The sequence below is a fragment of the Rhinolophus hipposideros genome (genome assembly GCF_964194185.1).
Source record: "Rhinolophus hipposideros genome assembly, chromosome: 7".
Classification (NCBI taxonomy): domain Eukaryota; kingdom Metazoa; phylum Chordata; class Mammalia; order Chiroptera; family Rhinolophidae; genus Rhinolophus; species Rhinolophus hipposideros.
The window spans coordinates 79,745,983-79,758,432 of NC_138053.1; the positions used below are offsets into that span (position 1 = coordinate 79,745,983).

General features: G+C 36.4%; 1 protein-coding gene across 2 annotated transcripts in view; it reads left to right on the plus strand.

The window, feature by feature from the left end:
• GOLPH3 (golgi phosphoprotein 3) overlaps nt 1-9,347 on the plus strand; it is a 49,456-nt gene extending 40,109 nt beyond the window's left edge. For both annotated transcript variants that reach the window (XM_081053219.1, XM_081053218.1), the window contains one exon: nt 7,449-9,347. In XM_081053219.1, the coding sequence (XP_080909345.1) occupies nt 7,449-7,873 (425 nt within the window). In that variant the 3' untranslated portion in view covers nt 7,874-9,347. The remainder of the gene's footprint in view (nt 1-7,448) is intronic.
• Nucleotides 9,348-12,450: the final 3,103 nt, after the last annotated feature.

Consider the following 12,450-nt stretch of genomic DNA (forward strand, 5'->3'; position numbering starts at 1 on the left):
TGATAACAGATTAGAATTTAACAGTATGGTTCTCTGTAAGTACAGTAGCTCAGAAAATAGAAATTTTGGGGAGCTTTAGTAGTTGGAGGAGGAAGTGGGACTTGGACTAGGCCTTTGAAAAGTCAGAATGAGACAGAAAGAAGGAAGTGGTCCTGTTCTGCGGGATTAGAGGCGGTAAATTGGTGGACTGTCCTCACACAGCTAAGGCTGCTTGCTGTTGGATTTTAAAAACCATGTATTGTACTGTATTGTTGAGGGATACTTGCATAGATGGTAAAGAAAAGAAAATGATGAACACAAGTGGTTCTGGTGGTTACCTCTGAGGCACAGAAGGACGTGGGAGGCATCTAAGGTCCTGCCTGGCAAAGGTTCCTTCTTTACCTGGGGGAGGGGATACCCAGGGGCTCATTTTGTTATTACTTCCACTGTATATCTGTACATGCTCAAACTACTGATATATTGTAAGCATTATTATATGTCTTATTAATTTTTAAAAATAAATATACATATATTTGAGGCAAAGACTTAAAAATGTTTAATGACTACTGTTTTTAAGAATGAAGAGTTGCTGGCTTTCTGAAATCTTAAGACATGTAGTTGATCAGTTTGGTCACAAGGTGTCACTAGACAGCCAAATTTAATAACAGCTGCTTTTAATTTTGTAACATGATATCAAGGAAGATAGAAGTTATCTGTAATGAAATTACTTAGGTACCTGTCAGTTTGTTATTTCCACTGAAGTAATTGCTGGGCAGGGAACATAAATAACCTTTGAAGAATGTTTCCTCTTTCTATATACTTCTCATGATTCCTCTTACAAAAAAGTGAACTATAAATAAATTCCATACATTTTAAATTTGCTTGTATAGCTTATAAAGTTTCTTCACATAGTGCATAATTTAGGTACTAGTGAATAACAATATGGATCACAGTAACATGTTAATCTAAAATTTTAGTATTCATCAGTTATTACAAAGTATTTAAACGTATTTAGTATTCTGCTTAAATTGAAGTAGGTAATCTTTAGTAGCTAGTATAGGTACTATACTAGTAGTTATTGTAGTATCTATATTGTATCTTCTCTTTTTACCCATCCAACTACCCTCCTCCCTTCCCAATTTATACTGGTTTCTTAAAATATGCTCAACTCAGGGGTTACTTTATTCTTTGGATTTAGCTTAATTTGGTTCTTTTAAAATAAAAGGAAGAAATGTCAGGATGCCAAGACACTTTGACCAGTCAGTTATTTCATTGTACGTTTTTTTGAGGTGTCCAGTATTAAACAACATTTTCATGTTACACTATTTCAGCCTTCTGCTTATGAGATTTCTTCATTCTTTCAAATATGTGAAGGGATCTGAATAACGTTTTTGTTGAAGTGAGCATACAAGGTTTGCCCCTTTCTAGGGAATTGTTTGCTATAAAGGAGATGATATCTGAGTCCCTTTTTACTACTTCCCTCTGAGATAGAAACGATTGCCCATATAAGAAGGTCCAGTCAGAAATGGAACACTTTATTTGAAGGTGGGTTTGTCTGTGTTCAGGTTCTTCTCATTTTTAGTAGCAACACTAAACTAAGTTAGCATATTTTGGAATTGAGAAATTCTCACAGTGACCTTGTAGGCGTTATTTGTTCCATTGGTTGCCATATATAGGATTTAATTGTGGATAAGTTGTAGGTAAACCTTATTATGACTTCAAAATGATAGTAAGTCATGAACTACTAATTCCATTTATTTCCCATGAGAAAGAAAAATGTTTTATAGCAGCATTAGAGATATTTTTAAAAATATTTATTTATTTATGTCTGCAAAGAGAAATTTATAGGTTTCTCAGAATAAATCTTTTTCCCCCTGTTGTTTAGGAATACATGGCCACAATATTCTCTGAGGCATAGAATACCTTCCTATTTGAGTAGTGAATTGCTAGGGAATAGTACTTCTTTTATCACTGATAAATTGCTAGAAGCATAGATAATTAATAATTTATCTTAGAATTAAACTATAGTTTTTTTATAGGCTTTTACATAAATTTGGCTGTTGATTAATTTACGTTTATTAGTTTAAATTTCCCAAAGTTAACTGAGAATGTCAGAAAACAACCTAGCCAGTTCCAGTTTGATTTTGGCTGCCTACTACCTGCCAAAGACATTAAAAACCACAAAACAAAATTCAGTCTAGTGAAAAGTGCAGCAGGCAGGCATTTATTAGGGAGATAGTGGGTTGGTACAGCAATTACAATTCTGCATATAATCACTGCCTATCCACTCATCTGCCTGGAATACAGACTCGTCTTTCTTTCACAGGATGCTGAATGCTGCTGGATTTCAAAGTTTAGCTTCAAAATTCTTCCTATAACTTTCCTGAGGTATTCCTTAACATCAAGCCCAAGTAAATTCTTATTTCTCTGGGTTCTTTGTTCATATTGTTTTTTGGCCTTATTCACATCGTATTCTAGCCCGTATAGTTTAGCTATATTATGAATTTGTTTCTTTCACTTGATTTTAAATTTCTACAGTAAGAAATACGTCTTACTTAACATTTGTATTTTTAGTACCTTACATGATTTTTGTAGACCATTATAAATATGGTAAATACTTTCTGCCAAAGTGCTGATTCTGCACATGGATAAATTATAATAGCTAACATTTATTTAGAGCTTACCATGTACCAGACTCTTTTCTAAGAACTTGATTATGTCTTATTTAATCCTCATAATGACCCTATATGCTGAATATACTTGTTATCTTCACTTAACAGATGAGCAAATAGGAATAAAGAGGTTAAGGAACCTTGCCCAGGGTCTTACAGCTAGGAGATGACCAAGTTGAATTATAAATCCAGCAGTCTGAGTCCAGAGCTTGCTGTTACTACCTGTTAGGCTGTATATAATCAAGTAACTGTTAACGATTTCTTCACATTAAGTGTAGGTGTGGGCTTGTTTAACATCAGAAATTGAAATAAATAGAATTTCATTTATTATTGAATTAATGTTTTTTTTTCAATTAAGTTTGAAAAAAAATAGGGCCCCAAATATATTTCAGCTCTTCTCCTTCTTGAGGAGGTTGAATGCAGTGATTGTTTATCTTTCGTGGAAGCGTATTTGTCAGGGGTTTTATATTTGAAAAAGTTATGTTTTCTTTAAGTGCAGGTGGTGACTTCAGTTTACTAATAATTTGTGGTACCAACCCTTCATTATTTGAAAATATTGCTTTAAGTTCCTAGTTTTACAGTGATTTACAGAATGAAAAATAATAGTTCCAGATCATTTACTCTTTAAAAAGTAGCTCTTTTCATTGTGTTTATATTTTCCTTTAAATTATTTAGATATTTTTAAATAGTCATTTTTAAAGTTCTTGTCTGCTCATTCCATCATCTCTGTCATGTCTGATTTGGTTGACAGTTTCTGTTGATTTTTTTTCTCTTAGTTTTGGGTCACATTTTCCATGTTCACAAGTTTAGTAATTTTTTATTGAATGGTGGACATTGTTCCTGCTGTGTTATTCAGTGCTGAATTCTGTTTTGATAGGCAGTTACTTGTAGATCAACTTGTTTTTAAACTTTGTTAGGCCAGGTATAGAGTAGCCTTTTTCTCAAGGGCTAGTTTAGCCCTGCTACTAAGGGCTAAACTTCTGGAGTCCCTTCTGAATATCCTGGGTGTTCAGTGAGGTCTTTACACTCAGGCTAGTTGTCACTCAAATTTTTTCCAGCCCTTTTCAGCTTACAATTTTTTGGTAGTGTTTCTTTGCCTAGCCTTGTAGAGTTTCTCACCTTAACACACATTGCCTTCATTTTTAGCTAGATTTAAGAGAGCATGACCAAGATTTCTAAGCTCTTGTTCTGCATAATTCTCTCTTGTCCAGTACTCTGCCTTGCGTATTCCAGCTGCCTTAGCTTCTGATCTCTGCCTTCTTAACAGTGTGACTCCTGTGTCCTGCTTTGGGCCTTCTGTCCTGCTCTGCTTCCTGGGATGTGCCTTCGGGTAGAAAGCTTGGGCAATAGTAGGGCTCACCTAGGTTTCTCTCCAGGATCACAGCCCCGGGCTGTCTGTAGACTAGCAGCTGAAAACAGTTGTTTCATATCTTTTATCCAGATTTCTAATTGATTAAGGTCAGAGGGCAAGTCCAGGACTGATTACTCTATTACAGCCCTGTATTTTGTACTGTTAAGTCGTATGATAAAATAATTGTGTCTATGGCCAACTAAATAGTAACATATTTTAAGACAGCACTATGCACCAGAATTTCCTGGTGCGTGGAATTACTCAGTTTCTGTGCAGTTCAGTCAGTAGCCACTGGCCACATATGGCTATTGAGCACTTGATATGTAGCTTGTGCAACTGAGGAACTAAATTTTTTATTAATTTAAATTTAACAGCTGCATGTGGTTAATGGCTCCTATAGTACACAGTACAGTTTAAGATTTTCTCTTAATATAGAATTTCAACCTTACAGCTTTTGCATATAATAAAAGTGCCTGTGGTTGATCTTTAACATGCCCCAATTTAGAAAATTACTATAGTGTTTTTTTCAAATTATAAAAATAGTTACATTGGAGATCATTTGGAAAATGCAGAAAGTACAAAAAAGAAAATTTGTCCACATAATCCCTAAAGATAACCAAGATTAATATTTTGATATATTCCCTTCCAGGATTCTATAGAGAAAAAAAGCATTTTAGTGAAAAATCATTTGGTTCTGTCTCAAAAGTAAATGTGTATAAATAACAAGATTAAAAACATTTTGTCCTTCAAGAATTAGCTTTATATTATTTGTCATCAAAAAATAGTATTGCCTAAATAGGCGATCCTATTAAGCTAGGAAAGCCTGGCTTTATAGGCTGCATGTATGTAGCAGTTTCAGGAATAACATATTAATCGGGAAACATTTTTTGATTTTTTTGTCTTATTTGTTGCAGAGTGGTGTTTAACAGAAAGTAAACATCTTTATTTTGCTATTGGCTGCTTTTTGACAACAGCTGGAGAGAGGCCAAACATAACATTTGGCTCATTTCCACATAGGGTGACGGGTTTGAATACTGCCTTCAGATTGGTCTTTTGAGTAACTTTTGTGCCTGAAAATGTGCCAGGTGCTTAGAATTCAAAGGCCTGGCCCTCAAAGGGTTCATGGTTTAATTGGCAAGAAAACAAGTTGGATTTTTCTTCTATTTCTCTAGAGGAAAAAGAATCAAAGTTTACTGTTTTTTTTTAATAGTTCAAAATTTTATAAAAGAAGCCAATAATACCTATCACTTCTTTTTTAAACCATTAAAATGTTAAACTACAGTTGACATACAATATTATATTAGTTTCAGGTGTATAACATAGTGATTACACATTTATATACTTTACAAAATGATCACCCTGGTAAGTCTCTTACCCATCTTACCCATATAGTTATTAAAATATTATTGATTATATTCCGTATGCTGTACTTTACATTCCTGTGATGATTATTATAACTGGCAATTTATACATCTTAATCCCTTTACTTTTTCCACCCATTGCCCTCAGCTCCCCTCCCAACCTGGCAACAACCAGTTTGTTCTCTGTGTCTGTGAGTTTGTTTGTTTGTTTATTTATTATATTGCACATATAAGTGAAATCATATGGTATTTATTTTTCTGTCTGACTTATCTCACTTAGTATAGTACCCTCTAGGTTCATCCATGTTGTCACAAATCACAAGATTTCATTCTTTTTTATGGCCGAGTAGTATTCCATTGTATGTATGTATCACATCTTCTTTATCTTTGCATCTGTTGATATAATCATGTGATTTTTATCCTTCATTTTGTTTATGGAGTATATCACATTAATTGATTTTGAGGATATTGAGCCAGCCTTGCATCCTGGGAATAAATCCTACTTGATCATGTGTGTGATCTTTTTAATGTGTTGCCGAATTCGGTTTGCTAATATTTTGTTGAGATTTTTGCATCTATATTCATGAGGGTTATTGGCCTATAATTTTCTGATTTTATAGTGTCTTTATCTAGGTTTGGTATCAAGGTAATGCTGGCCTCATAAAATGGGTTTGAGAGCCTTTTCTCCTTTTCCTTTTCTGCAATAGTTTGAGAAGGATAGTTAATTCTTCTTTGATTGTTTGGTAAAATTTACCTGAAGCCATTTTGTCCAGGACTTTTGTTCGTTGGGAGTTTTTTGATTACTGATTCATTAGTGGTTATGGTCTGTTCAGATTTTCTATTTCTCCCTGATTCAGTCTTGGAAGATTGTATGTTACTAGGAATTTGTCCATTTCTTCTAGGTTGTCTAATTGTTTGTAGTACTTTCTTATAATCTTTTCCATTTCTCTGGTGTCAGTTGTCACTTCTCTTTTCTTTTTCGACTTTATTTGGCTCCTTTTTTTCTTGATGAGTCTGGCTAAAGGTTTATCAATTTTGTTTATCTTTTTATAGAACCACCTGTTTATTTCATTGATCTTTTCTGTGTGTATGTGGTTTTTTTTTTAAAGACTCTTATTATGTTTATTTCCGCTTGGATCTTTATATCTCCTTCTTTCTACTCACTTTGAGCTCTGTTCTTTTTCTAGTTGAGACAGTTTGCCACTTGTGCCAGGCTTGAGGTAGCTTAGCAAGAGATACAGGGCACACCGAGGCCAGCTGCTGTGTTTTTGGGGGTTTTGGACCTTTGAGAGATTTTAGGAAAGGCCGCAGTAAGAGTGAGGCAGGCTGCTTGTGTGGAGGAGCTGATGGAAGAGGTTCTACCAGGTGCAGGTGTTCGTTGGGGTGGGATCTCAGGGAATCACCAGGGCAGGATGAACGGTGTTAGGTTAATGGAGGCAGCCACCTGCTCTGGACTGGCTGGGTGGGGAGGGCTCACCAAAGGAATATTGGTGCCTGCCAACACATCTGTCTTTGGAGAGAGCTGTCCTGTCCCCTGCCCCTATTTCCTCCTCATACCTCGCTGGCACGATTTTCGAGCTGCTGCCCTGGAGCCCAGAGTGAGTGAGTTCGTGAGCAAGCAAGTCTGTGTGCAAGCCTCTCAAGAGAAATGCCTGGGACTCCAGCAGCCCTCTGTCTTCACTAATCCCTGCTGGTTTTCACAGCCAGATGTTGTGGGGACTCCTCTTCCTGGCACTGGTGCTCTGGGCTGCGGAGGCCGGTGTCGGCTGGGACCCCTCGCTCCTCGTGTGGGGCCTCCACAGCAGAGATATGCCACCTGATTCTTAATCGCCATGCTGTGGGTGTGGGACCTCTCCCTCTCGTGTCTCCACCCCTCCTACCAGTCTCATGGCTTCTTTGTATCCTTAGTTATATATATCACTTCTGGTCAGCTAGTCCTCAGGTGGTTCTCAGTGATGGTCGTTCTGTAATTTAGTTGTAATTGTGATATGGTTGTGGGAAGAGGTGAGTACAGCATTTCCCTACTCCGCCCTCTTAGTGGAAGTCAATACCTATCATTTCTAACTTCTGAAATCTTTTGTTTAGGTGAGACGTGGAATCCATTAAAACTGCATTATCAGTTAAGAAATGTGCGGGAACGATTAGCTAAAAACCTGGTAGAAAAGGGCGTGCTGACAACAGAGAAACAGAACTTCCTACTGTTTGACATGACGACACATCCCCTCACCAACAACAACATTAAGCAGCGCCTCATCAAGAAGGTCCAGGAAGCTGTTCTGGACAAATGGGTGAATGACCCTCACCGCATGGACAAGCGCTTGCTGGCCCTCATTTACCTCGCCCATGCCTCCGATGTTCTGGAGAATGCTTTTGCGCCCCTTCTGGATGAGCAGTACGATTTAGCCACCAAGAGAGTGCGGCAGCTCCTGGACTTAGACCCGGAGGTGGAATGTCTGAAGGCCAACGCCAACGAGGTTCTGTGGGCGGTGGTGGCCGCGTTCACCAAGTAACTGCTCAGAAGGAAGTGTTCTCCTTCTCGCTCATAAACCGGGAGCTTTTCTTCGCTCGGCTTCTGGTTTTCTGCATTTGTACTTTCCCACATTATAATTGATTGGCTTTTGTTTTATGAAATGATAGGTGGCTTTTTTTTTTTTAATGTATGCAGGATTCTGCTGGTACGAGAGGCTTTCCTCTTTCTGTTTTTAAAAAGTTTTACTGCCATATTGGCATTCTATTCCTTGTTGCAATTCTCACTGTTTCTGGCACGCTTTGACTTTCAAAGTACCTTCAGTCTCCTTCATGCACATCTTTTTGGGTTACCTCAGGTTGAGTTTTCCCCACATGTGCATGTACATCTCATTTCTGCCTGTAGTTCAGACAGAAGTCACAAAAAGGCCTTTTACTTACCAAAGGTAAATATCTGTATCTATTAGGACGTTTTATACATTAGACTTCAGTTGAGATGTATACTTAGCAAAATTATTTTTAAATTGAAACAACACAGTAAATAATATAAAATGCCCCTTGGATTTTGCTTCTCATGTAAATCTATTATAACACTTGTTATGATTTTAACTATTAAATCATAAAGGTCCATTTGTTTCACAAAGCCAGTTTGGGATGGGCTGCATTCCAGTTATGCTGTATATAGTTTGAATTATATAAATTGCCCCTTCTGGCCACCCCTGCCTCCATCTTAGTATTTTGCAGATTTAATTAGTTGTACACCTGGTGCCCCTCACTCACTTTAGTCATTATTATTTGGCAAAACAGACCTCTCAGCATTAAAGGAGAGAGAAAAGACGTGTGTCTGATTGGTCCCAAGATTTTTTTTTTTTTTAGCTATTCCATTCATGGTACACTGCCTATGCGTCTCCTTTCTGGAATGATTTTTGGGTCTTACCGTTTTTATCATTTCTATAGGGAAGAGCCTTGTGACCAGTACTAATCTTGAGTACAGTTTGTTTCCTTTTTTTAACCACAAGTGAATTAATGTCTGCTTTTAAATGTCATTTATCTACTCACACTTTCTTGGTGGGAAAAAAAAGTCAAATGTCAGTTCTAGCAGATGTTGCATGTAAATTGTTAGCAAGTAATGACTACAACTCAGATGATTAAGAATTTTGTAACAGAAAGCTCTGCTATGTTTTAATTTTTATATACAATTATGATAATTAGCACATTATAAGAATATAAATCTTTGCTTTTTAAAGTTTATTTTTACTATTTCTTTATCACTGTTTATCATAATCACCTTCGTTTCATAATGTAAATACTATATATTGAACAAATAAAATGTCAAATTTTTTTATTACTGTAGTTCATGTTAAAGTGGGGCTTTCAGGTGTGTAGAGGTTTGCTTTGGTTAACATTCAATGCAAAAGTACTAGATGGTGTGTAACTCTAGAGTTGAATTTTAAGAGATTAATATGTATACTATCTTTTTATCTGAAGTAATAAACTATGATTTTGAAAGTGCCTGAATTAGAGCAAGCATATCATTTGTATTTTTGTATTCTACCTTAGTTTTCTTTCTAATGAAGGTTTACTTAGCCTTACTATAGTGTGGTAATATTTTAATTCAGGGATTAGTAAACTTTTCTTTCAGAACCAAATAGTAAATATTTTAGGCTTTAGGTTACATATGTTGTCTGTTGCAACTACTCAACTCTGCTGAGTGCAAGTTGCCATAGACAATACAACTAGATGGGCAAGACTGTGTTCTGATAAAACCGTATGTATACAAACGGGCAGCTGGCCATGGGCTGGCTTTGTCCCTGTTTTAAGGCATGGAAAAAAGACAGATTTTCTATCCATTAAGTAACCTCCTTTTTGGAGAAAAATGACACTTCGTGGTAATTAAGTATAGAAACTATTAGTTTTATAGTTGCCTCCCATAAAATGGATACTGGAAACTGATAATGAGTATCCTGGAATTCCTTTTCAGGTGAAGATCCATTGTTTTTCTCTTGAAAAGATTTTAGAAGTGAGATAATGGATATTTCTAAGGGATTCTTCATTTCAGCAGCCACTCTGTTCTCAAGCAAGGAGAAAAGGGCCTCGCCTGAACTTCTGTCAGAGTTTGTTTTAGAGAGAGAGTGCACACCCACCTCTGTGTGTGACCCCAGCTTCAGAACATGTTTCTGTATTCGGAGGATAGGAAAAGTACAGTCTGAGGGGAAAGTGCTCTCTAGAACTCGTTCTATAAAATGCTGCTGCTTACTATCTTCTTCAAAGCAGGAATGGTGTGACACTATGAAAATATTTATTGTGTGTGCAGTATTTCCCCAGGCTTATGCCACTTTAGATCCAAGCCGTCAGATCCAGGAATCAGGCAGTGAATTTTAATATAGTAAAACTCACATAAAGATCTATTGTGCAAAGAATTAGTATTTTTTGCAGCTTTTTGACTTCTTCACATGTTGTTTGAGGTGTGTTCCTTAAAATAACCTGATCTGGAACAATGCTCTAACAGAATGGAGAAAGGAAACTTACTGAATGCATGTTCTGTGCCTAGTTAAGTATTTAATACCTTATTTTGACCTCCTCAAACCCCAATTACTGTCTTCATTTAATGAAAAACAGTCTTGGAGAGGATGATTTGACCAATCTCACATTACCTGGTGTGAGTTTTTAAATCCTGAAGTGATTGAATAACACTAATGGCATTCAACTACGATTTTTCCTTATTTAATAAGGATAAATGGTAAGATAAATAACTAGGAGGGGGCTTCTTTAACAGAAAAAAACAGAATAGCAGACATAAAAAAATTCTTATGCTTCTGCAAAGTAAAATGATAAAAGGACCTCTCTGCTTTATTCTAATATCTTGTTACAATTACATAAATGATCTTTTAGGGATTGAAAAATTCTATATGTTCTCAGAAGAAAAAAGAATTATCAGATGTCAAAGGGCCAAAAAAGTCCCTGGCCTGCTGAAGCAAGATTGCCCCAGTGGTCACTTTCTATTACTCAGTTCTTGCCATTGTTTGTGAACAGGTGAGTACAATACTCTTGTAAAGTATAGCAAACCTTTGAATTTGGTCATCACTGAAAGGGAAGTGAAAGAGGCTGGTATCGGACTGCTTCAGCGGCAACATAGGACCAGGACGTAACGACATCCCGTCTGATGATGGCAGTCCATGGCTGCCAGGCACAGCTGCTTTTGCCCCAGGAGCATGAAAACGACCAGTCGCAAGTCTATGTGAGGTATTTATTTTACGAAGTTTAATTCCAACTTTACGGCCTCTCCATCTTGTATTAACTTCTGCCCTATTGTCAGATAATATTGTTCCATTTCACTTTTATCCAGATCAGGGTGACTGCCCAACAGCCCAAGGTAATTTCCAGTCATCACAGCCCAGCAGGTCCCAGGATGATATAAATACGGCTCTCATAGGTTGTGTACAAATGTCATATATTCTTGTATCAGTGAGGTAGTAATGTAATATTCATAGCCTTGCAGGCTGTCTTTTAAAGGAGTATGGATGATAACGTCAATGTTGATTATGTACCCTTCCTCAGCCCAGTGTTAGAATTATATGGGCGTCAACTTCTCATAGTCTAGTCATGTACTCTGTTCTCACTAGCATCACACACGGGTGTGCAGTTCACTGTTTGCACTTACATTGTGGAGAACGTTCAGAGTAAGCACACGTCATCCTTTTTAATCATTTCTGGCTTCATTGTCTAACTTCGTGAAATCTCATTAATGGACATTTGGATTATTCTTACGTTTTTCATTATTGCAAACAGCATTTTAACGTACACCTCTTCATATTTGACTTCTGTAGGAGGAATTAACAGAAGTGAGTTTGCTCAAACTGTATGCCTTGAAAATGTATAAGATCAAGCCCAGTTGATTTGTAAGATGCATGTTAACTAACACTTTGACCAATAATGTGAATACTGGTTTCCTTACACCCCAGCTGGTGCTTTCAATCCTGTTCTTTGCTAAGCAAATAGAAGAGAATTACCAAATTGTTTTCATTACTGGGGGTGGCGGGGAGGTTGATTATCATTTACTGTATTTGTAATTTGTATTTGTCTTTTTGAATTAGATTCATGTTCTTTGTCCGTTCTAATGGACATTGTTATAGAATAATTTTGTCAGGTTAAAAATTCTTTTCAAATTATGATTGGACTTACATTACATGTATAGTCTAGGGAGAATTGAAATTTTTATAGTATTGAGTCGTCCTATCCACAAATAAGCTATGTCTGTCTTCCCATTTGTTTGAATTACCTTTTTTATGTCTCTTAATAGAGTTGTCTGTTTTTTATGCTTGCCAATCCTTGCTAAGGTTATTTTTCCATTGTTGTGGTTAGGTGATTCCTCCCATACGTTCTAATTGGTTATTATTTATGTATAGCTGTTGTTTTGGTGAATAATTTTTGATACCACCTTACTGAATCCTAATATTTTAATAGTTTTTAAATTGATGTGTTTGTGTTTACATGTATCCAACTCTATCATGTGCAGATTACAATACTTTTTTTTCACTATTTATATCTCTCTTGAAAAATTTTGTCTAATTGTATTGGCTTATACTTCCAGAACATTGTTATTCAACAGTAACAGTGAACA